Consider the following 26,911-nt stretch of genomic DNA (forward strand, 5'->3'; position numbering starts at 1 on the left):
TAATTTCTCACATTAACATCATGCTAATCCCTCACATTAACATAGCCACTTCCGTGCCCTCTAATTTCTCACATTAACATCATGCTAATCTCTCACATTAACATAGCCACTTCCGTGCCCTCGTCGAAGAGGCCGCTCTCCGATCTTCCAGTAACATGCTAATTTCTCACATTAACATCACTAGCCCCGCCCACTTCTTTATGACACCTTGAGCTACACCCATTTCAAACCTTTTAAAACAGTTTGCCTCAGCAGCAGACCATGCTTTCCCTCCTGATGACGCGCCCAAAACGTCGTGATTTATTTTATTTTATACCTACGTGACTTTACCGAAAGAACCAGAGAGTATGATCATTATGAACTCTATCTCTCTGGCCTGCTATCTAGAAGGTCTATTTCAAGAATCACCGATGTTTTAAGGCAGTGTGACGAATTTTGTAAATCGTGGTTGTGCACCAATGTCAACGCAGCAGCACCACCAAATTATTGTTTTACACAGGTACATTATGGTTTGCCCCTGTTGAGGGTCGCAGTTTAATGTCAATAAAATATTGTAAATTTGGCGCCTCTAGTGCCTGTAGCGTTGATTCTAACCCACCTCATGTAAATCATAAAACATTTTAAAATACTTTTTTTTTAAACACTCTTTAATGAAATGTACTGTCCGAGCTGCCCCTCCCCCTGCCCCCTTCCCCCATCGCCCCTCCCCTCTTTCCACATCCCCCACCCCTCGGCGTGGCTCCCCGAGGCTTGTCGTGACGTAAGGGACCGTGGTGATTTACAGCCAACGTGAGTTGAGTGTGGAGCCGTAAAAATGATTGTTTAAATTTTTTTTATCTTATTTTTAATGATAGAATATAGTATTGTCATCAGTAAGACACACACGTTTGCAGTCGATACATTGGGAATACGGTTGAAATTGAGTTAAAAGATTTCTTTTTTGAGGATACAACAGACGAAGTGAGTTAAATAAAAGCGTGTAAAAATGGTTTCAAACATGTGCAGTATCGTCTGTGCGTGCGTCACAGTCAGCCGGAGACGAGGTGGTCGCAGGACGAACCGCTCAGCCCTCTTTATTCGTTGTTGCCGAGCTCACGCCACCATCCGGGCCCCTCTCTCTCACACACACGACCCCGCTGCCGTGCGCCTCGTCCCAGACACGACCCTGTCCGCGTTGCACCGACGGCGTGGACCGGGACAGCCAACTACTGCCCAGCCACGCAATGATCGGGCGAAGGCGGCAGTGACGACTGGCAGCGGAGAGCTCTCCCTCGACACAACTTTGCTCCGCCCTAGCCACACCTCCCTTCTCAAACCCTCCGGAGGGTTCCAGGTGCTTCCACACGAGGTCTATCATGACCCTTGCCCCAGTTCATCCGCCCGTCCGGCACACCCGCGTAGATGCTCAGCGGTGTGTGCGCTAAGTGCCCACCTGCAGTTGCTGCTGCTGTCCAACAGTCAGCGCTATGTCACTACACACGTGTTGGCTGGACAGCTCCCCGCATTCTCTTCACACCGACACCGCTCCACTCTCGTTCCGCGCGTTAGATATTGTTGCTCCGCGCACAGCTCGCTGACGCTCCCCCGTTCCCGCACGCCGCTGGCAGACGGCGTGCAAGGAGACAGCCTCCGGCCCGTGGTCTCGCCTCTAGACTCCACACACCGACCCCGAGCTGCTTCCTGCTGCCCCTTATAACCCTTCACCCACGTCACCAAGCCCCGCCTAAAGCCACGCCCCCTTCACGAACCTTCTGGATGGTTACCCACAAGAACCCTCGAGCTCCGCCCTTGAACTTGGCGCATCGATCTAATTGGCTGATGGCTGAACCGGCGGAGCCTATCCCACCAATCGACGACCGCCTCTCGTATTACACACGCATGACTCAATGCATGAGCGAAATAATAGATTTTATTTAACGAATGCATCATTACAGTTTACATACAAACCGTGCAGGTTTCTCGGTCATTCAACATTTTTTTCAAATTCTAAAATCGTTTCTCCATATTTAAACCGGCACACACACAGGAGTGTGGATTAGCTATTGTATGAAGTTTAATCAGAACGTTTGTAAGTTGTTTTATGGGAATGTAGATGTGAAGTCGAACCAGATCACGATGGGAGGTGCTAACACAATGCCCAAAGCAGGACTCTACCGGCTCATTATATCAGCATCTCCATTTCCAATGACGGAACAGAAAAGCAACAGTTTTGAAACACGTTACAAATGATTGCCAAGTTTTATCAACCGATCCGAGGAGGAAGAAGACACGGTATGGATCGCACTACCAGCCAGTCAATCCAATGTTGGATAAAGGTGTCCACAAGTCACCACTGTCTACCACGATGTTCCAACGTAGTAACTTTCTGACAGCCGAGCAAAACAACGGTATATCATGCCAGTCACCACAAAGCGATGTAAAGCTGGTCTACGATTATGATCCTGCAAAGCTGAGAAAGATGGCTCTGCAAATTACTTTATTTGAATACGATGCATTGGTGCATTTCACCAAGTGGCAAAGTGAACCAGGAATTCTATGACTATTTTTCAGCACCTGGGAGGTGTTCACAAGCGATGTTCAAATGAAGGTTCATTGTGGAACTTTAAGCACAATAATGCACCGGTGGACAAGCCCTTCAGTGCGCCAGTTTTTTTTTTTACCAAGCACTGCCATTCCCATCCTTAGCCTCTCACAATCTTTTCCTGATCTGACTTTTTTTCTTCCGTTCCCAGAGCCAAACACTGCTCTACAAAGGAAGGTTTTGTGACATTCCAACGATTATTTAAACCACGAGCTCCACCACAGGTGCCTCCATGAATTGAAGGGGCACTAGGAAACTTTTCAAACTAATTTCAATCTCAAAACTCTTTGATCAATCCTCGTATTCGTGCAAACCAATACACGCCTACGCATCTCAAATTGTTGTGTACGTGTCAATGTTTCTGTGGTATACGAGATAATAGAAACATCTCCCTGCTCAAACAAGCATGTCTCAAACAAGTCAGACGGTGAATATTTGTTGATAGCCACAAGGCAAGTTGTTTAATTTCCACATTCTCATGGTAGGAGCCAGTCTGTCTTCAGAACATACATCTGCTGCCAAACTTCCCACATAGCCTTGATTTACTGAACAACAGAGAGATAATGATGGGCTGTCATGTCAATCCCACCAGTTCACAACCTGGGAGAATGTGTAATAGAATTGCTGTTGTGCTTTTTTTCCCTTCCATGGAGCAGTTGTGCCGTGGTTAAGGTGTTGTTGTGAACCCGGCGATGTGGGTTTGATTTCCCGCCACAAGGCGTAGAAGTGATATCGAAAGAGTCTTGGCCCCACTTCAATCTGCAACGAAGTATGGGTAAAAGACCCCCCACCATGACTTAAACAAAGAGGAACAGCAGATGGACAAAGGGCCGAGAAATCTTATGCTCTTTAAAAAGTGTGGCTGCTCTTTCAAGAAGATGGCTCAACATTGGCCAACTCGCATAGCAAAGAAAATATTAATAATAATGATGTTACACAGAGCCAAGACTTTGCATTTGAGCACAGTTAGATGCTGACGATGATACAATGGCTGGAGAGGAAGTCCAACTGTTGTCTGGCCAGAGCAAATGCTCTAAAGAGCCATTTAGCGTTGCTTGGTTTTCTGCTTTTTGGCCACCTTGGCCGATTCGTCAATGGCTTTCCGCTTGGCCACCAGTTTGTTAGCCTGTGCGCAAACACACACACAGACAAGAGAGAATGCACACGCAATCAGACATCCACGCAGTGAGCCTCTCAGTCCGTCAGAGCAAGGATACGATGCCGCAAAGGTTGCCCCGAAGCCATCATACAACAACACATGCGTACATTTTGATTTAAAGCTTTCGTGACTGCAGGGATTCATATTCTTGGTTCTTTCGGTAAAGTCGCGTAGAAGGGAAATAATAAAAATATAAAACAATACAAATCTCATGACGTTTCGACTGCAACACAAGCAATCATCATCATCATCAGGTGTGAAAACCACAGCTTGAAAATTTGAAAGAAAAAAAACGCCACTTTTTTCAAATCTTCTTGCCGTGTTTTTCACACCTGATTATGATGATTGCTGCTTGTGTTGCAGTCGAAACGTCGTGAGAATTAAATGTTTTATATTTTTATTATTTTATCGTTTCCCTTCTACGTGACTTTACCGAAAGAACCAAGGACACGCGTACATGTACAACTCTTCGCTCAACGCGTATTTACACAATGTGCTTTTGCGACAGCACAGTTATTCCATTCGGGAACACTTTTGTCAACGTAGAACACGCACCGTTCTAACGCGACAGACTACTTTCTGAGCTACACGGCTGAGCGGACTGACACAGGACGCGGTGGGCGTACACTCATCTCAGTTCCTTGTCCCGCAATCGGATCACGACCGCAGGCTGATTTTATATTGCAAATGTGATTCTTGTCAATTTCCCGCTGTGCGAGGGGGGGCCTACCTCACAACACTACGTGGGTCATTAGGGTGATCTTACCATATTTCACCACGCTGGTCTCAATGCGGGTTAAGTGAAGGCAGGGGGAAACACAGACGTGGCAGCATAGAAGTACAGTATTTTGGTGCACGGCCATCTACATCCTGGTTACCCATCCAATCGGGTGCAATACGCGTGTGATATGACCGCATGCAAAAAATGCAAAAACGAATCTCAAACATTTGATTCTTAAACGACATCGCGGCCATGAAAAACGATTGAAATTCGCTTGTTGAAAACCTACAGTTAATTTGCTATGGCAGAGAAAGGGGGTGATGGTGGATGGGTAAAGTCAACTCCCAACTGGAATTTAAACTTATTAACTTCACATTGTGTAAGTAGACAACTGGAACCGCAGAATCATCTGGCCATACATTTGTATGCATACGACATACAAGCAAGAGCTTAAAGGTGTGTAAAGAGGCATGGATAGGCCCATGCTTGGAATGACAATGGGACAAACAGAGGATCACATGGATCGGTGACCCTGAAACTCCCACAATAACAAATCCTCTCCTGCACAAATCGATACGTGAATAGTAAGAATACCAATCGATGTTCACAGGTTAACCGATGCGATCTCACATCCCTAGCGTGTTTGGAGAGGTGTTTGGATAGGTGTGCGAGTGTAGTATGTGAGCGTGGGTGTATGAATGTAATGTGAGCATGTGTGTGTGTATGTGTGTATGAGCGGTAGTGTAGTGGTTAGCGCGCTGCGCTATGAACCCGGCGACCCGGGTTCGATTCCCGCTCACGGCCAACACGAGTGACGATTATCTGAACCGGTCCTGGGCCTCCCCTAGGTCGACTCAGCCTGAAATGAGTACCTGGTGCGGTCTGTAAACATCGCCACTGGGGAGACAACGGCGGTCGGGCGTGGTGCTGGCCACCCACCCCCTCGTGTATCGTTCCGGCCTTCATAGGTGCTCGCTAACAGCACTTGCCCCTACAGTCTGTTAAGGCTATACGGGGGATCTTTATCTTTGTGTATGAGAATATAGTGTGTGTGTGTGTGTGTATATAGATGCATGCAGTTTGGCGTGGTGTTGGCCACCCAACCCCTCGTGTGCCGTGCTGGGCTTCAAAGGTGCTCGCTAACAGCACTTGCCCCAACAGTCTGTTGAGGCTATACGGGGGGGGGGAGGGTTCTTTGTCTTTGTATGAGTGTTGTGTGTGCGAGTATGAGTGTAGCATGTCCGTGCGCATATAGGTGTGCGCGGGTGTATGAGCGTGCAATGTGTGTGTGTGGGTGTGCCGTGCATCCCCCACCTCCTTGCGCTTGCGTTTGCGCGTCTTCATGATCTTGTCGTAGAGGTGCTTGTCACGTTTCTTCATCATCATGAGCGCCAGGCGCTTCTCTTCAGCGTCCTGCTCGGCGCTCACGCGCACCTCGTCCGTCACGCGCAGGCGCCCGTCCGTCACGCGCACATCCTCCTGTACGCCACGCACGCACGTGAGGAGACACATCAGCATGCTCAAACACACGGGGGCACACAAACACGCACATCTTCCTGTACGCACGCACGCACGCACGAGAGGAGACACCAGCATGCTCACACACTCGGGGGCACACAAACACGCACATCTTCCTGTACGCACGCACGAGAGGAGACACCAGCATGCTCACACACTCGGGGGCACACAAACACGCACATCTTCCTGTACGCATGCACGCACGAGAGGAGACACCAGCATGCTCACACACTCGGGGGCACACAAACACACACATCTTCCTGTACGCACGCACGCACGCACGAGAGGAGACACATCAGCATGCTCAAACACACGGGGGCACAAACACGCACGTCAGGACTAGAGAGCACGACTGCGTGAGAGGTTTGCATGGTGGTGCCGTCCAGTATACAGGAGGTTGTGGGTTCGATCCCGACCCCAACACCTGTTTGTATATTCGGAGTTTTCACTTCTCTCTCCCCCGTGGTCGTGAGGATTTTTCTCCGGGTCCTCACCTCCACATTTAGAAACGTGCGTTTAAAGAGTATTTGACCGCTATACATTTCCAAATGATAAGCCACTTTCACCGTTGGAACCTCCTTTGCCAGTAGAAAAATATAATTGGTTTTTTACCCTTTTATCTGGCAACAAAACTGACACCTTTTTTACAAGGAGTCATGTTTGCATTGACCACAATACCTGCGGGTCGGAATGCAAACAAAGAACACACAACTCTGATAATGTATGCACTGTCCTTGAAGTTGATTGGTCCACACCCGAGACAGCTTTTCTTAGAGCCTAGTCTCACATGGTGTTGGACCAGATGAGACCAAAAGGCGCACAACTCAAAGACAATGCACCATCAGAGTATGAGAGCTCGGGGTAAGCATTTACACCATTGGAACCTCCTTTGCCAGTAGAAAAATATGATAATAGTTTTTTTTACCCTTTGTTGAGCTATCATTTGTGGCCAGGTGGGCCTTACCTGGCAAAATACAAATAGTTTATTTGAGTTTCACAGTTTCACTACGCGCTTTTCACTTCCTGAAGATGGTGCCAACACGTGGATCAAAACGTCAGTGATCATACCAAACGATGCAGGATACAACCCGCTAACACATTGGCGAGCTTAGTAACTGTGGTTGTGAATAGATCTTATAGATAATTGTTTATGAAATCGATTATAGATTACAAGTCATTGATAATTAGAATCTAGTTCAACAGATTGGCAGGCGCAAATGTTCACAGATCGGTGGTTGTGTGAAAACGTATTGGTTAAAAGTCTACACGCAGATATCGTACCCTCCTCCGTCAGCCCAAGGCTGGATGAAGGCTTCACGGCGCCATTCACGGGACACGTTTGAGTGTTGCTGACCACGCTAGTCAGTGCGGGTTAATGTAGAATGGTAAACCGGAAGTGGACTTCCTTCCATAGTTTTTAAGTTACCATTGATGAAGCTGGATTGACCACATGTAGATAACCACGTGTGTGTATATACACACACCCATGCGCAAAAGACAACCCGAGTTTGGACACAAAGGACCCAAAAGACAAAATACCCATGGAACATATAAATAGGTTTTACCCTTTCTGGCAATAAAATAGGTGTTAAACACCAAACAGAAGCCTTTTGCAAGGAATCAAGTCTGCATTAAACACATTCCTGCGGAGGGAGCTGGTAGGAACGTTGGGTTGCTCGGTCAATGGCCAGGGACAACGGCGGCGTGGTGTATTCCGCAAATATGCCCGAATGTGGGTGGGCACAAGCCGGCGTGAGTAGGTTAAACGTTGAGTTTTATAAGGGCACCACGGGGTGACCAGCCCCTCCCCACCCAGCCCCACCCCTCCCACCCCCCACCCAGCCCCACCCTCCCCACCCAGCCCCTCCCCCCTCCCCACCCGCACCCTCCCCACCCAGCCCCACCCTCCCCTCCCCACCCAGCCCCTCCTTCCCCACCCAGCCCCTCCCTGCATGACGGACACAATAATCCCCTGTGGGCTGGTGTAACCAGGAGGTTCCTACCAGTACCACACATACTTGTGGTGAACATGCCAACAAACCAAGCTGATTTTCCTACGATATGCATTTTCTTTGAAACCGATTGGCCTACACCAGGAGACAGCCTTCTTTAATGGCCTAGCCTCACCAATGTCAGACCACAGAACGCCGAAAGGCGGACAGCACAAAGCCAATGAACGTATCAGAGCATATCTAGCTTGGGGTGGGCGGCTACATCATGGGATATTTTTTATGGGATCTGCATGTTAACCACAAGTACCGTGTGGTTAACGCAGAGTTGATTGCTTGCAAAAGGTTTCTATTTGGTGCTTGAACATCTCAACACCTCCTGTTTTGTTGCCAGAAAGGGTAAAATCTTTTGTTATTTTTCATACAAAATACCCACGTATAACCTTTAACAGACTGTTGGGGCCAGTACTATTAACGAGCACCTATAAAGGCCAAGACGACATCCGAGGTGGTGGGTGGCCAACACCATGCCCGGCTGCCTTTGTCTCCCAAGTAGTGATGCCGACACATCACACCAAGTACTTATTTTAAGGCGAAGACGATCTAAGAGTCCAAAAACTCGTTCATTTATTCACCGCTGTATCCTGTTCATTGGCCGCGAGCGGGAATTAAACCTCGAGTTGCCAGGTCCGTAGCGCGGCGCTCCCCGCAGACACACGCACACTCACGCACGCACACGCACGCACACGCACGCACACACGCAGACACACACGCAGACACACACACGCAGACACACACACGCACACACATGCACAAACGGGACAGCACCTTCTTCTCGATCCTCTTGCGCTCCGCCTTCTTTAAACTCTTCTCTTGTTTCTTTTCCACGGCGTCAACCTCGTCCTCTTCCTCATCGTCGTCGTCGTCATCGTCATCGACTTCCTCCTCTTCATCCTCATCCTCTGCGCCCGTATCTGCAAGGCCATTCGGGGGAGAGAGACAGAGAGATGAGAAACTCTTTGACCCCATATTCCTTACGCATCTCCGTGTGACCCTCTATGACCCACGTGCAACTCTGTGTGTACCCCACACGTGTCCCCGTGTGCGTCTCCATGCGTCCCTCAAAGATCTTTCTTGTTCCTGTGTAACTATCATGTGTCCCTATGCATCCCCGTCTGTTGCTGTGTGAGCCCGTGGGTCCCTTGTGTGACCGTGTATCCCCACGTGTCCGTGTGTCCCGTGTGACCCTTCTATCTCCATATGTCCGTGTGTCCCGTGTGACCGTGCGTATCCCCACATGCCCCCCATGTCCGTGTGTCCCGTGTGAGCCTGTATATCCCCCACGTCTTCCTGTGTAACCCCACGTGTCCCCGCAGCGCGAACCAGTGCGGCCCCCTGTGACCCTGCGTATCCCCACGTGTCCCCCATGTTCGTGTATCCCGTTTGACCGTGCGTGTCCCCACGTGCCCCCCATGTCCGTGTGTCCCGTGTGAGCCTGTATATCCCCCACGTCTTCCTGTGTAACCCCACGTGTTCCCGCAGCGCGAACCGGTGCGTTCCCGTGTGACTCTGCGTATCCCCACGTGCCCCCCATGTCCGTGCGTCCTGTGTGAACCTGTAATATCCCCCACGTCTTCCTGTGTAACCCCACGTGTCCCCGCAGCGTTCCCGTATGACCATGTGACGCGACCCCAAGCGTGCACGGGGGGGCGCCCCTTCTCTCACCTCCCCTCTGCAGGGCGAGCAGCTTGAGTTTCTCCGGGGGAACGTAGTCGCCCTCCTTCTCCTCGACGAAGGGGGAGAGATGGGGGGGAAGACAGACTCCCGGGAAGTAGTCCTGCACGGGCAGCAGCACGCCCGCGTTCACGCAGTCGCACACCCACTGCGGCTGCACGTAGCACCTACGAACGCAAACACACACGACGACGACAAAGATCCCCCGTGTAGCCTTTCAACGACTGTCGAGGCAAGTGCTGTTCGTGAGATGCATCGATGAAGGTCAGCAAGGCACAAGGCAGAGGTCGCAAACGGGTTTTGATTCCTTACCCGTACCCGGCCACACCAGGGTCGCAAATGGGTACCCGTACCCGGCTGGGTACGGGTAGCCGGGTATCGGGTAGGGTACGGGTATCGGGTACCCGATTGCGACCTCTGGTACAAGGGGTGGTGTTGGTGTGTATATCGCGTCATGTGCATTGTACAGGCAGTCCTCTACTTACGATGGAGATGCGTTACGACGACCCCATCGTAAGTCAAAAATATCGGAAGTCGAAGCTTGCCTAGCCTACCCAGGAGTCTTAAAGAATGGTGATCATTGAGCAAAATTAGAGCAATTTACAGTACTGTACTGTATACACTATATACTGTATGTATTTATTAATTACTATACTGTATTACACAGCAACATGTAAAGTAAAAAAAAGAACCAAGATAAATTCTTAGCCTACCTCTATGAACTGCAATTTAATAGAAAGTTTTTTCAGGAAACAATCCCTTTCTGCATCACACAAGGCGGGAGATGCGTACATCCCGGCTGCGTCCCAACGTACAGCATCGTACCTCGTACGGCTGCTGCGTTTGCCTGCCGCGCGAAACTTAAAATATTGTACTATTTTGTCGTTTCGCCATCGTAAGATCGAAATATCGCAAGTCGGACCATCGTAACTCGGGGGCTATCTGTGTTGTGTACTGTGTGTGTGTGTTGAGTGTATTTTGTGCATTATGTTGTACTATTATGCATTGTGTGAGCCCATGGGCTGATCAAGTAGTTTACTGTGTGCAGTGAATAGTATACAACACATTCCTGCGGAGGGAGCTGGTAGGAACGTTGGGTTGCTCGGTCAATGGCCAGGGTCAACGGCGGCGTGGTGTATTCCGCAAATATGCCCGACTGAGGGTGGCCACAAGCCGGCGTGAGTAGGTTAAACGTTGAGTTTTATAAGGGCACCACGGGGTGACCAGCCCCTCCCCTCCCACCCCCCACCCAGCCCCACCCCCCCCCACCCAGCCCGTCCCCACCCAGCACCTCCCCACCCTCCCCACGCAGCCCACCCAGCCCCTCCCCACCCTCCCCACTCAGCCCCACCCCTCCCATTTTTGGATGCACGACGGACGGATGGACACAATAATCTCCTGTGGGATGGTGTAACCAGGAGGTTCCTACCAGTATTACATGTCGTGTATATTATGCATTGTGCGTCATGTGTATTGTGAGCTCACCGGCTGATGTAGGTCTGCGGCGTTATGGTCGTGTATTACGTGTGTAGGGTGTGTTAGTCGTATTGTGACGTGTGCCTTAGTGTGCATATTTCCCACACCTCCGATTAGCACGGTTGGCTGCGTACGTTATGGTCATGTCTAACGTGCGTAGCGTGTTAGCTGTATTGTAACACGAGTCTTGGCATGCATTATTAGTGTGCAAGTGTGTAGATTGTGTGTGCGTTGAGCGAACTGACCGGTTGATGAAAGTCTGTGGGGCATTGGGCCGATCCACCAGCTGGTGGGTGATGGTCTCGTCCGTCTCGGGGTACGTTGCCCCGATGCACACGGACGAGTCCCACGACACCTGACCCCCAAAGCTCCTAGGAAAAAAAAGACAAAGATCCCCCCCCACGTAGCCTTTTAGACTTCTGGGGGCAAGTGCTGTTTTTTATGGAGATACTATTTAAGCTGGCACCAGACGCTCCTCGAGAGGTGCGGTGTATCCAGCACCACTCCCAGCTACCTTTGTCTTCCCACTGCTGATGTATACAATATCGCATCAGATACTCATTTAAGGCCGGTTGAACCTCGGGAAGGCTCGGTTGAGATATCACACACCGCCGGCGGTAAACGAAGCCTGGAATTGAACTCGGGTTGCCGTGTTTGTCACATTCACAGTTGCGCACAAGACATAGATCCCCATATAGCCTCTAACAGACTTGTCGGGCAGGTGCTGCTTGAGAGCACTTCATGAAGGCCGGCATGGCACACGAGGGGGTTTGGTGGCCAGCGCCAACGCTCGACCACCTTTATATGTACCCAGTAGCGATGTTTTTACACACCGCAACCATACTCTTTGGTTCTTTGGGTAAAGTCAAGTAGGTAGAAACAAATAATAGATCACGAACGTTTTGATCGCCACACGAGCAATCGTCTTCAGGTGGGAGAGAGAAACAGGCTGCTGAAACAAGTCCTTATATATAGAGCCGAGAGGGGGGGAAGGGGGGGTGCCGCATCGGGAAAGAGGGTGGGGGGCTAGAGATTGTGTTGAAGCGTGTGGGAAATGCAAAGATGGGAACCGAGATGGGGAGGGGGGGAAGGGGGGTTGAGGTTGATGCGAGAGCTGAGGAGGTGGCCATTGTATCGTGAGAGATTAGCATGTCAATGTAAACGAACCAACGCAGCGGTGGCTGTGCTAGTGAGATATCCAGCTCGGTAAAAAACGAGTGAAACAAACGGGGGTCAACACCACATCGAGGGAAGGAGAGACACACACCGAGAGGCACACCCACGCACAGAGAGAGACACACACACAGACAGAGACACACACAAAGAGACATACCCAGAGAGAGACCCAGAGAGAGACACAGAAAGACACACCCACACACAGAGACACACACACAAAGTGACACAGAGAGAGAGAGAGACACCGGGACACACGGAGAGAGACGCACACACAAAGGGACACACATAGAGACACACACAGAGAGACATACACAGAGACACACCTAGAGACACACCTAGAGACACACCCAGAGACACACACATAGACACAAAAAGGACACACCCAGAAAGAGACACACACAGAAAGACACACCCACACACAGAGAGAGACACACACAAACCGAGAGACACACACACACAGAGAGACAGACACACACACCACAACATCACAGCCAGTTATAGTCTTATAGTCTAGTTAGTTAGACATTTAGCCCATTAACGTAAAGACATTTAACTTCCAACGCAACCAGGTACTCATTTGAACCTGGGTCGACCTAGAGGAGGCCCAGGCTTGGTTCAGATTATCGTCACTTGCATTGCTGGCCATGAGCAGGAATTGAACTCTGGTCGCCGTGTCCGTAGTGCAGCACGCTAACCGCTACCGCTCCCCCAGTCGCGCACGCTCACACACACCTGATGATGAATGTGAACATCTCTCGCAGGATCTCTCTGTTCAGGAAAAACTTCGTGCCCTCGAACAGAGAACGCAGTGCCGCCTGTTTAGCGGCGTCTGCTTTCCGTCGCTCGGACAACTCGCGGTCTTCCTGCACAGACACGCACGGGGGCAGACGGGGGGGACAAACGGAGACGCAGCAGTGACACGTTTAGGCAAAAGATTGTGAGAAGCTGCACAGGGAATCGCAGTTCTCAATTCGGATTCGAAAAGATGATTCTCACGTCGATTTCACTCAAACCGGCTGCAGCTCCGAAACTTAGCAATAGTGAGCCTGATGAGCATTTGGCAAACCACCAAGTGTTGTACGCTCGAGATGCAAGACAGCTAGGAGATGTCAGCATAGTGATGGGGATTCTTGAATCCATCTGGAATCCACTTGTGCATGACGGGAAAAAACCCTTGTATGTATGTTGAACTTCTTTTGCGCAGTACAGTAGAACCCTCTGGTCACGAACGCTTCTGACCACGACCAATTCCGGTTCCGAGCAAAAAATTCACAAAATTTTTTAATCTGGTCACGAACACAAACTCGGGTGGCGATCAAACACAGCCGCGGCCGATTTCCCCTTCCGCGCCATTTTTTTGTTTGTTGAATTACATAAAGCGTAACAATTATGTATATAACTTTTGTTATATAAAATTCCTAGTAAGATATTAATTTTGTGAGTGTAGTCATACCCCTCCCCCCTCATTCAAGCCGTAATTTAGAGAGCGAAAGCGCCGAGTACGTAAATCGCTACCATAAGAACCCGTTAATCTCTTCTCGCATCATTCATACGATGATGCGGTGAAGTAAACGTTCATACGATATCACGGTGAATGCTTCCAAAAACAATACTGTACCCAAATATTACTGTTAACTTACTTTCAATAGAAACATGAATTGCTCATACGAATATTCTCTCGCTCTCTCTCTCAGAAACAATCATCTTGTTGAACGATTCTAACCCTTGACGCGGAAATGTTAGTTTTCTCTGTTGTTCAAGGTTTTCTCAGTGTTATTCAATGTTTTTACATTTAGTTTACTATTACACTGTGACTTCTATGGCATAATTAACTATTTTTGTGCTTAAAAATAAAAAATATTTACATACAGTTCGTAGGAGTCTGGAACGGATTAATCGTATACATTCCAATGGGGAAATTAGGTTTGAGTCACGACCAAATCGGGTTGCAACCAAAGTTATGGAACGAATTATGGTCGTGACCAGAGGTTCTACTGTACATAGCCAACAACACCAATCGGAGGTGCGGCAAATGTCCTGTGCCAGCAACATGTTTGTTAATTAACTTTTAACATAAATTAGTTCATTGAGTATTTTTTTTGTTTTACTACCAAACGGTGTCTGTTACTCAATAGCTATTATCAGGTCACTATGCATTCTGACAATTTAAAAACTGGTCAGCAGAAACGTTTTGAAATTTAAAATTTTCATGAGGCCCCCCCCCCGTGGGATTAAGATTCCCGCTCACGACCAATAACAGCGGCGAATATCTGAACCGGTCCTGTACCTCCCCTGGGTTAACTCGGCACTAAATTAGTACCTGGTGTGGTCTGTAAAGATTAACACTGGGGAGACAAAGGCGACCGGGCGTGGCCAACCACCCCCTTTTTCTGCTCGCAAACAGCACTTTCCCTAACAATCTGTTTTAGACCTATACAGGGGAGCTCAGTGTTTTTGAGTGCGTGCGTGCGTATATGTATGAGTGTGTGTGCATGTGTGAGTGTGTGCGTGCATGAGTGTGTGTGCGTGCATGAGTGTGAGTGCGTGCGTGAGTGTGTGTGCGTGAGTGTGTGTGAGTGTGCATGAGTGTGCGTGCGTGAGTGTGTGTGTGTGAGCGTGTGTGAGTGCGTCCATGTGTGAGTGTGCATGTGTGAGTGTGTGTGTGAGTGTGTAAGTGTGCGTGCGTGCGAGTGAGTGTGTGTGTGAGCGTGTGTATGTGTGAGTGTGCGTGCATATTTGAGTGTGCGTGCGTGCATGTGTGAGTGTGCGTGCGTGCATGAGTGTGTGTGCGTGAGTGCGTGCGTGCGTGAGTGTGTGTGTGTGTGTGCGTGCGTGAGTGTGTGTGTGTGTGTGTGAGCGTGTATGAGTGCGTGCATGTGTGAGTGTGCGTGTGTGTGAGTGTGTGAGTGTGCGTGCGTGCGAGTGGGTGCGTGTGTGAGTGTGCGAGTGTGTGCATGTGTGAGTGTGTGGGTGTGTGTGAGTGTGCGTACATGTGTGAGTGAGTGTGTGCATGTTTGAGTGTGCGAGTGTGTGACTGTGCATACTTCTTCAACGAGGAACTCATCTGGACGCTCCTCCTCGGCCACCTCCTCACTGTTACTGCTGGAACCGGGAATCCGGGCCAGCGACTGAGACAATGCGGCCATCCTCTGCATCCACACAGCATCAACACCACCACATTACAGCATCAACACCACCACCACCACATCACAGCATCAACACCGCCACATTACAGCATCAACCCAACCACCACATTACAGCATCAACACCACCACCACATTACAGCATCAACACCACCACCACATTACAGCATCAACACCACCACCACATCACAGCATTAACACCACCACCACATCACAGCATCACCACCACCACTACATCACAGCATCAACACCACCACATCACAGCATCAACAACACCACCACCACATTGCAGCATCAACACCACATTACAGCATCAACCCAACCACCACATTACAGCATCAACACCACCGCATCAGAGTATCAACACCACCACCACCACATTACAGCATCAACACCACCACCACATTACAGCATCGACACCGCATCACAACCTTTACGTCCATGCAGCATCGTAGCATCAACACTGCATCACAACCTCTACACATCCACGCAGCATCACAGCATTAACACCGACGACACGTCGTCCTCACATCAAACACAACGCAAGTTCATTCAAATTACAAGGATCGCAGTTGTGGATGGCGAGCTGGTCGTGGTGCTTACACACACCACGGCCCACTTCCTAACGTCTAACCCCAACATGGTTAGTTTCAACTCACAATCCCAGTTGACGCTAGTTTCACGTAAAAACTCACAGTCTTCTGCAACACTGGAGCCTTCAAAAAGAAGTGTATATATAAAAAAAATGGGCAACGTTTTGGGCAATGGTCTTTCTTCGCAACACATAAACCGAAGCACATTAAGGGACATTGCCCAAAACAACAGCGATGATATATATATTTTTTTCTTTGAAGGCTACAGTGCCTATTGACGAGTGTGTTGAGATGTGTATTTGTTAAGTGTGCTTGTGCACCGCTTCCAATGCAGCAGCATCACCAAATAATGGTCATCACGTGAGGCTGTCCATACCACGGTTTCATCTGATCACGTAACAATGCTGACCTTATCAGTAGTGGATCAATTACCTTGCTGGCATGACCATTTTAGCTGATCTGGGGTCAACGCAACCTTCAAACAACATACAGTAAACCTTGGATTGCGAGCATAATTCGTTCCGGAAACGTGTTTGTAATCCAAAGCACTCGTACATCAGTTGTGATCACGTGACGCTTGGCAGACAAAGCATATACACGTACTGCTCGTATTGCAAGACCTCGCGCGTTTAGCAAATTAATATTCATTTAAAAAATTTTCTCGTCTTGCAAAACACTCGCAGACCAAGTTACTCGCAATCCAAGGTTTTACTGTACCTATAAGAGCTGTATGTAAACGTACAGCGCCACCATGTGCCTTCCAGCTGCCCGCTAACAGCACTTGCCACGCAACAACTCGTTTCTGGCTAAACGGGTGGATCACTGTGTGCGTGTATGTGTACGCGTGTGCGGGGTGTGCGGTCAGTGGGGAGCGGTAGTGCAGCGGTTAGCGCGCTGCGATGCGGAACCTGCAGACCCGGGTTCGATTCCCACTCACGGCCAACATCGGTGAGGTTTATCTGAACCGGTCCTCCCCTAGGTCGACTCGGCCTCAAATGAGTACCTGGTGTGGTGTGTAAACATCACCACTGGGGAGACAAAGGCGGCCGGGCATGGTGTTGGCCACCCACCCCCTCGTGTGCCGTGCCGGCCTGCATAGGTGCTACTCGCTAACAGCACTTGCCCCAACAGTCTGTTGAGGCTACACGGCGGATCTTTTGGGGTGCGCTCACCTCAAGGTGTGCTTCCGAGTCCATGGCATACACACCGCCTGCAGTCTCCTCAGCAGAGCCCTCCACCTGCACCCAACAGAGACGACGGATCCCTGTTAGAGCCTCGCCTGTACGGCGCACACCACGCACCGATGTAAACGCGCGGAAATAAATGCCGATAACGTAACATTGGCCCGGGATTGGGCACCGGGGGCTGCAGCACACTTCTCTTTGTCTTTCGCGTGGCCGATGTCGATGCAGAGCAACAACTACAATTTCAAATTCGGGTGTTCAAGCCAGATAACCACATCAAGAGTAGCGGAGTCTATTGCAGCGATGTCTCCTTCGTATTTGCGAGCATTGTGTCGTTATACGTTCTGCAGCCCTATTCTGAATGACCACAGTCGAACACACTGCAGAGTTTTACATTTGCCAGTTGTGCATCAGGTATCTGCATCTGCCATGGTTTTTGCGGATGCAGTTTAGGGGTGGACCATGAGTTTCGTGGAAGGTCATGCAGTGCACCGATGATGTCCAACGAGGGGGTGTGCTGTACCCGGGGCGGGTAGGTGAGGTTGAGGCTCTGGTAGAGGCGGTAGTTGATGAAGCCGAGCAGGGAGGTGTAGAATTCGGTGAATGTGGACATGACGCGGTAGTCGACATCTGTGGGGTGCTGCACACACACACAAGACACAAATCAAGTACATACAACACATTCCTGCGGAGGGAGCTGGTAGGAACGTTGGGTTGCTCGGTCAACGGCCAGGGTCAACGGCGGCGTGGTGTATTCCGCAAATATGGACGACTGAGGGCGGGCACAAGCCGGCGTGAGTAGGTTAAACGTTGAGTTTTAGAAGGGCACCACGGGGTGACCAGCCCCTCCCCACCCAGCCCCTCTCCACCCAGCCCCTCCCCACCCAGCCCCCCCCCACCCAGCCCTAACCTCCCCAGCCCCTCCCTACCCAGCCCCTCCCCACCCTCCCCACCCAGCCCCTCCCCACCCAGCCCCTCCCCACCCTCCCCTCCCCACCCAGCCCCTCCCTGCACGACGGACGGACACAATAATCCCCTGTGGGCTGGTGTAACCAGGAGGTTCCTACCAGTATAACCCAACAGCATACCCATCAGGAACATCTACCAATTGACGCAGAGTTCTCCTCGTGCATCCTTCTTCAGAGCTTTCAAAACCCTGCTTGACCCCAAAGCAAAACTATTTTAATTTTGCCAGGTAAGGCCCAATGAGCTATATAGCTACTAGAAAGAAGTGACCTGGCCACAAATGATAGCCCAATCAAGTCGCTTATCGTGTATAGCAGCCAATGTGAAAATGCACACACACTCTCAAAGACAAAGAGATATCCCATACATATTTGATTTAATTTAGTTGTTTTTCATTTATTTTTTATTTTATTTTTTATTTTTACCTACGTGACTTTACCGAAAAAAACAAAGAGTATGTCCCATATAGCCTGTAACAGCCTATTGGAACAAATGCTATTAGTAAGCACCTATGAAGGCCGGCACAGCACACAAGGGGGCGTGGGGTGAAAAGCACCACACCCAACTGCCTTTGTCTCACTCGTGGTGATGTTTACACATCGCACTAGGTACTCATTTGAGGCCGAATCGACCAATGGGAGACCCAGAACCAGTTTCAGAAAAGCGTCACTGGTGTTGGCCACGAGTGGGAATCGAACCCGGGCTCTTAGCCAGGTTCGTAGCGCAGCACGCTAATCGTTACACTACACACGCAAATACCAAAAACCAATAGAGTTACAGCCAGATACACTGCAAAACACGCCAACACCCACACTTGCAAACAAATTCACACGCTGAATTCTCACACACGCAATAACATTCACTTGCGCTTACTCGTATTATAACACTCACAAACACGGTCTCACACACACAAAACGAGTAGGTGTGTGTGTGTGTGTGTCCTCACGTTGTGCGAGTATGGATAGGGCATGACCCACGTCACCGTCTGGCCCTGAACCTCAGCCTGAAAGTAAATTCCCTTTATCGACAAGAACACCTGCAAACGCACGAACACACGCACATAAACACAGGCATGTAAGCACACCCAACAGCTACCATTCACCACGAAGTGGCGGTGATGTCACCACAGTGCTTATGGCAGGCCATACGCACTTTGAGACCAAGTGAGGTGTGTGAAAGGCTCCCTAGCAGGCGATCACGGGGACAGGCCTAGGTCTTATGGCTTAACCTAGAGACCGCTGGTAGATACACCACCTGGGCCTCCCTGAGGTTGATGAAGCCTTAAACAAGTAGATGATGGTGGTGTGAAAACATCAGCACTGGTGATGTAGTGTTAAGCACACGGAATCATGCGCGCAGAAAATTTCCACAGTTATCAATTACAAACCAGTCACAGTCTTCGGCCTCCCCAAGGTTAACTCGGCCATAAATTAGCACATGGTGCGGTGGAGACGAGTTGGCTGGGTGTAGCGGCGGCGGCCACACCACTCGATCGAGTGGCGTGCCGGCATTAAGAGATGTTCGCCCACAGCATTCGCCACGACAGCCTGCCTGTGTTAGTGTACCGTGTTGGGCATGCTATTTTGAGTGTGCAATGATGTATTGTTGCGATTGTGGGGCCAGCTCGAACCTTGCGCAGGGCGCGCGCCTGCACCACGTATCCATGGAATTCGAGCGACAGGCGACGGCACAGCTGCACCGAGTCCACGTGGCAGCGGCCAGAGCGTGGGAACGACGAGAAGAGGCAGCACATGGAAAGGCCATCGTCCACGTCCCGCACGGCATCCACAAAGGTGGGGTACCTGGGATGCATATAGACACGCAGGGGGGCACAAGTCGCACACGGGATATAAACGCCGATGCAGAGATGCACGGAGAAACACAGAAGAGACATCATCATGCGGCCAGCGTTTAGAGCGCGTCCCGCAGCGCGTCCGCAACCCAGAGTATCTGGGACAAGCGCAAATGGAAAGAAACGTTTCAACACGCAGAGGGATGCGCGGACACAACGGGAGATACGTGGACACGTGGGCAGAGAAACGAGTGAAGCACACAGTAATGCAAAGGGGGACACATTGGCAACACACGCAGACACAGAGGGCCCAAGGAAAGTGCAGATACACGTCATGCGGCATGTCCACAAACGTCGGGCACCAGGGACACAAGGAGACACAGAGGCAACATGGAGACGGGGCACTTGGTGACACATGGCGAGGACACGGGGCACTCAGAGACACACAAGGACATGAAGACATGTAGGCACACAGGGAGACATACAGGAACACACACGCACAAATAAACATAGGATGGCATATAGATATGGATACATTGTTATAATTCATGGGCAAGGCAAGGGAGGACACATGGCAAGGGAGGGCAGGTCACCTCTCCTTGATGATGTGGTCGAGCTTGTAGGTGGGTTTGGTGGACTTGAGGTGGTCGACTCGGCCCCACTGCGTCTTGGCGTACGCCTTGCGCAGCTTCCGCACAAACACCTGACGGACAGAAATAATGAAGGGATGGGGAGACATGCAGACACAAAGACACAGAAATTAGAGACACGAACGTCAATCCCCTTTCTCAACACACAATATGCGCACTCCCACCCCGTCTCTCACACACACTCCCCATGTCTTTCTCACAAACACAACCAATCTCTCACACACACTCTGCCCCTCTCCCCGTGTCACAAACACACACTCCCACCTCCCCCCCTCTCTCACACACTCCCACTGTCTCACAAACACACACTCATCGTTTCCCCCATACATACTCCACCTCTCTCCCCCGTCTCCCGCACACAAAAACAAAGATCCCCTGTATAGCCTTAACACTGTTGGAGCAAGCGCTGTTAGCGAGCACCTATGAAGGCTAGCACAGTACACGAGGGGGTGGGTGGCCAGCAACAGGCCCGGCCGCCTTTGTCTCCCCAGTGGCAATGTTTTTACACACCGCACCAGGCACTCATTTGAGGCGAAGTCGACCTATGGGAGGCCCAAGACCGGTTCAGATAATCGCCAGGTTCGCAGTGCCGCACCCTAACCGCTGCTCGACCACTCTCATACACAACAAAGACAAAGATCCCCCTCATAGTCTTAACAGACTGTTGGGGCAAGTGCTGTTAGCGAGCATCTATAAAGGCCGGCACGGTACATGAGGGAGGTGGTTGGCCAGCATCACGCCCGGCCGCCTTTGTCTCCCCAGTTTCAATCCTCCCACACTCTCACCAACACACATTCCCCGTCTCCCACACATGCTCCACCCCTCTCGTCCCCCGTCTCTCGTACACTCACTCACTTCTCCCGATCATCTCCCTCACCCTGTATTCGCGGAACTTGGCGACGATCGGCTCGTGCAGGAGGAAGCGCACATCCTTGGCGAGGTAGAAGGTGCGCGGTGCCGTCGAGCCCTTGTTCGCTTTCTTCTTGTGACGTGGCTCGTGAGGGTACACGCCCTTGAGGATGCAGAGACGCCTGGCGGACACAGGGACACACGAGGTCAGGGGTACACGCCATTGAGTATACAGCAATGCCTGAAACACACTGGGACACACTTCAAGCGAAGTTACATCTTGGGGCCCACATAAGTCGCGAAGGCTTTCAGGGCTGGAGGTCATCAGGTAAACCCACATCCCTTTATGTCAATCCTATGCTGGATGAGGGCCTCACCACACCATGTTGGTTGTGGGGTTATTTGAGCACATTTAACAAAGCTGGTCAGTGTGGGTTGGTGAAGACTGGGAGCATAAATGTGGAAGCATAAAAGTACGGTACAACAAGGGACTTTTCTGAATTTCTCTGCGCAACCCATCAGATAGCGCAGCAATCAAAAACCACCCAGATGTTGCAGGTTTAAATGACTGACGAATCAACTTTGACCCCTTGTTGCGAGCGCCACTCCTCCACCTCACTCACCGGAAGTCGGGCAGGCTGAGTTGGAGCTTCTTGCGAGCTTTGTTGCGGGTGATGTAACTCGTGGCCTCGCCGCTTGTGTACTGCACACAGAGCACAGCGCCGTTCACAACACAAGCACATCTCCCCCATCCATACACGACCGCACAACACCATTCTAACATCCACATCCAAGACTACACCAAAACACAACAGTACAATGGGTCACATTACACCACATTACATTACAGTACGACAGCTCATTACAATATTAATTGTGAACCCTTTGTTAATATATATATTAAATTTTGATTTAAAGCTTTCGTGACTGCAGGGATTCATCTTCTTGGTTCTTTCGGTAAAGTCATGTAGAAGGGAAGTAATAAATAATACAATTATTATGTTTTATTTTTATTATTTTATTACTTCCCTTCTACGTGACTTTACCAAAAGAACCAAGAAGATGAATATATATATTTTTAGCAGGTAAGGCCCATTGAGCTATATAGCTTTTTTTCAGAAGCAACCGGCCACAAATGATAGCTCAACGTGGTCGATCATGTGGAAATTTAAAGCAGCGAAATATTCTCAACACATGTTTCTAAATGCGGAGGGAGAAACCAGACGACCTGTAAAAAAAGGCATGCAACCATGGAGAGATGCCGCAAACGCCAAATATACAGGCGTCAAGGTCGGGATCGAACCCACGACCTCCTGCATATCAGACGATGTAGTTAACATCTCGGCATCGTGGTGCCCTGGGTGCAGGACATGCTGTGTCAGTCACGGAGGTTGTTTCACTGAACTTTACCATATAGCTCAGAAAATGTTTATGTAGGGTGGTGAGAGACCCAGCGCGGGTTCAGTAATCGCTCACCACTGGTGGTGGCCATTCTTAGAGCATCATGTGCTAAGGTCAACACCACCACTCACCTCTGGGTTGCAATACACCACAGTAAAACATCTAAATGACAAAGAACCACGCTAGCAACCTTAACCAAACTAGAACACACTTCAAATGTCACAAGTGATAGCACCATGTGAATGGATATTAATACTGGACTGCAAAGTCGGGAATCTAATCAGCCTATAATTCCGTCAAAGTAGATAAAATTAGGACAGCACCACATTGTAATAAATCAACAATAGTCATATTGAGACTGGCCCCAGCATCTGAATGTGTAATTGCTCTCGCTACAAAATGAACTTATTGTTAGTGCCGAGCGCAGTCGTGCAATTTCCTTTCCTTCGGCAGGACGAACTGCACCAATATATACGACTTAAAACAAATCTCATTATGAGCCATGTCGTATCCACTGCTGGTTAACTGCCTCCCCGTGCCATGACCCCATCCCTCACTGAAAAGTGATGCCACATTCCACCTCAATCTTGCATAGGAGCTGATCTCATCATCGCTCCATCTCCACGGTAATCGTTCTTTTGGCCATTTTCCCACTATTTTTTTTTGTCCAATCACCAAGTCTCTTTCGTTGGTGGCCGTCCCTTCCAGTGATGTTTCCCACGAAAACGCACGTATAGTAACTTTCCGTAACAATCAACAATGGACTGTATTTTGCTCCCCTGTTCAATGTGGCCCTCTTCCTGTGCCTCCGTGTAATTCCAAGCACGCACTTCACTGCGGTATGCACATTTCTTAAGTTTTGTTCAAATTTTCTTTTCGTTGAAGTTTGTGATCCATATCTTTAGGCCCACTGCCAGACTATATTTCATGAACATGATCAGCTTTCAAAGTGCTCTATTCCGTTTTAATTCGATTGTAGCTTTTTAACTCGTCCCCCTACTGGACATGTGTGAAAAAGAGCTTTACAGATCATCAGATTTCTCCAGTATAAAGATTCTGATATTCTCTAATTTCATCGTCCGTAAAACAAAGCATTGTAAAAATGTTCAGTGAACCTTCTCTCGATGGCAGTCGTGTTCTTCAAAGAGTTTTATTCTGCACAACTTCTTCCATTGTCGTCTCCAGGGCCTGTAAAATCTACCCCTTCCTTCCCCGCTCCAAACCTTTAAAACTCTTTAGATGGCTGTGTTTTCCCTGAGCTCACAGCGTCTTCAGAAACGACTGCATTTAGTCGCTTTATACATCCTAAGGGTTTTTCTTGTTGCGTGTGTACACGAGTTCGCGCTAAACCAGGCGGACCTTCAGTTCCATTCCTGGCCACGGATCAGTGGAGTGATATCTGGAACCTCGTGTACTGCGAGATGGCCGGGACATGCCAAGGCAGGGAGTATTGAATCTATATATGTAAGAGTCTGAGTTTTCTTCTGCGTACTCCGGTTTCCTCCCAGATGGAAAGATTTTAATTAATGCAATGGCCATTGGGCAAATATTCAGAATGCAGGCAAAATATAAAATTTCCCATCTGCGGCTAATATCATTAGAGTATTTGGCTGCTATAAATTTGCACACACATGGCACTTCGTTGAGCTATCATGCGTGGACAGGTCGATTCTTAAAAATAACTCTATAGCTCAGTGGCCCTTACCTGGTAAAATAATAAAAGTTTCGTTTGAGCGATATCTGAACAGCCCCTCGAACCTCCTTCACCAAAACGCACTAAACCAGTGTGGTGAAGTATAGTCAAACACACGTAGCTGAGACGAGATGGAGAATGCCTTCAGTTATCAGTTACATGTTAAAAAGTTCGGTAAATTGCTTACTTACAAGTAGCGAAACATCGATGAAAACTGCGTAGAGTGTGGCGCAACTTTAAACGGAACCAAGGCCGCAAAGGCCTAAGCCTCGGCCTCGCCTAGAAACCCGACCGCGCAATGCGCTTGTGGAGCGGGCACCGCCTCTAGTTCAGACCGGTAGCGCCCGTGGGGCCGAAACACGGCACGCTTACACTTTACCACGAACAGTTTTCTGCAAGGTAAATCTCGTTCATAACGTACCTTTTTCTTCGGCTGTCCTCCCATCGTGTCTTGCTGCTCGTGTTTTGTGTTAAAAGTCGGAGGGTGAAAGCTATTTGCGAGCGCGAATTCACACGCCGCGTGTTTCCACGTGGGGGTACGGATACACGTGGGCAAGTGTTGAATGGGGGGGGGTGTAGCGGTGGGTGGGGGGGCGGGGCTCGGCACGTAATTGGTCAAGAGCCGCAGGGGTCAACTGCGAAGCTGCTTGGGTCACGTAAAGGGGCAATGACACATTTTAGGTTTTTTTATCAGTTCATTTATTATTATACTTTATTATTTATTTTACCTACGTGACTTTACCGAAAAAACCTAAGAGTATGAATCCTTGCAGTCACGAAAGCTTCAAATCTATAATTAATGCCCTCTACGGGGAAAATTTCATCTATCTGTTCATTTTTGTATTATATTACCTCGGTGACTTTACCGACAAAACCTAAGAGTATGAATCCTTGCAGTTGTAGTGACAGAGAAAGGTCACTACTGTGTCGGCCCGTACGAAGGCTGGGGGCCCCAAGGGGGTGCCTGGGGGGTCGCGTGGTGGAGGGATCCGGACCCTCCCAGAGGTGGGGGAAGTGAGGCGTGTCCTGGGAAGGGAGGCGTGGCCTGAAGAGAGCCAGCCACGCCGGGGCGGAGCCAGCCACGCGAAACCAAATATAAGCGTGGTGTGAAGGCAGAGCGAGGCGGCTGTTGTACTGTACTCCAAAGTGAAGACATCATCGGTCGTCAAGTCCCGAGTCGTCGTCCTGGGCCAGGCAGGCCGTTGCCTGCCTGGTCCAGTCTGTGTCGTGTTCCAGAGTGTTAGTGAGTTGAGGAAGGTGGTCACCACCTTATGTACAGTGTTATATTACTTACCGTTTAATAAATAGTGTTGCCTCCAAGCTGCGTGTGTGTGCACCTAATTTGAACCTACTACATTTGGCGTCAGAAGTTGTGGAAATATAAATATTGCTAGGTGTTATCCTAGGGAAGTAAAATGGGCACACGAAAAACAAAGACAAAACTCATCTGGACGCCTTCGTACGACGGGGATGGTGTGACGACCATCCTTCGGACAGCCCCGGGGATGGCAGCCCCGGTGACAGAGGGAGAGAGATGGCGCTGCACGCGGAGCGGCGGGACTGTCATCGCACCGCTGCTTCGCCGCCATCGGGAACGGAGCGATGGAGCCGCGGGGAGAGGACACCGTCGTCTCTGCGGGGGCTGGCGGGGGGAGGCCCAGGCATGCGGGCCACGCGGTGGGGCCGCCAACTCGGTGGCTGATCGTGGCGCGGTTCCCGCCAAAACGCCGCTCCCGCCAACTCGAGGGCTGATCGTGGCGCGGTTCCCGCCAAAACGCCGCTCCCGCCAACTCGAGGGCTGGTCGGGGCGCGGTTCCCGCCAACTCGAGGGCTGGTCGGGGCGCGGTTCCCGCCAAAACGCCGCTCCTGCTGCCGAAATGCCGCTCCCGCCGACATCAACGCCTGCAGAGGGGGAGTTCCAGCCTTCTGCTCGAGCGCGAGAGGTGGATGGGTTTGCAAGAGCAGGCCGTGTTCACCATGAAAGATTCTTCGGGCCGTTCCAGTGCTCCACCTTGCCGCCCTCCGCTATTCACAGTTTGCCAGGTGAGTCGTGACATGACAAGCACCCGGCCCCAAGAAAAATAATAATAATCTTCACCCATCTTACGTGCGCCGGGTTGCGATCGCGTGTGTTTTTTTTAACTCGCTGGTTTGCGGAGCGTGTTCGTCCGGTTGTGTGCGTGATAAAGTGACGCGGCGACCATGCGGGTTTCTGCTTGTAACAAGTGTTGTTGTTAAATACGGCGTCGAGATCGGTATCTTCTGGGTGTAGTTAATGATTAATTCGTGTTGGTGTCCCGAGCTCCGTTGATATCCTGTATGTTGC

At 50.0% G+C, this 26,911-nt stretch overlaps 1 protein-coding gene across 2 annotated transcripts; it reads right to left on the bottom strand.

Annotated features, from left to right (window-relative positions):
- Positions 1-1,889: 1,889 nt before the first annotated feature.
- On the bottom strand, positions 1,890-25,152 carry PES1 (pescadillo ribosomal biogenesis factor 1). Of its 2 annotated transcripts, XM_078620217.1 has the most exons (15): positions 25,007-25,152; positions 22,115-22,194; positions 21,520-21,673; positions 20,586-20,695; positions 19,831-20,002; positions 19,147-19,236; positions 17,758-17,874; positions 17,223-17,288; positions 15,359-15,463; positions 13,047-13,177; positions 11,384-11,509; positions 9,654-9,829; positions 8,757-8,902; positions 5,776-5,940; positions 1,890-3,707 (listed from the first exon to the last, which is right to left on the bottom strand). In XM_078620217.1, the coding sequence occupies exons 1-15, from the start codon at positions 25,028-25,030 to the stop codon at positions 3,627-3,629; spliced, it is 1,743 nt and encodes a 580-aa protein (XP_078476343.1). In that variant the 5' UTR covers positions 25,031-25,152; the 3' UTR covers positions 1,890-3,626. The 2 variants fall into 2 exon arrangements, with proteins under 2 accessions (XP_078476343.1, XP_078476335.1); XM_078620209.1 differs by lacking the exons at positions 1,890-3,707; positions 5,776-5,940 and adding an exon at positions 6,115-6,165 and having other exon boundaries at positions 25,007-25,151.
- Positions 25,153-26,911: the final 1,759 nt, after the last annotated feature.

Source organism: Lampetra planeri, chromosome 3 (genome assembly GCF_965212315.1).
Source record: "Lampetra planeri chromosome 3, kcLamPlan1.2.h2, whole genome shotgun sequence".
NCBI lineage: Eukaryota > Metazoa > Chordata > Hyperoartia > Petromyzontiformes > Petromyzontidae > Lampetra > Lampetra planeri.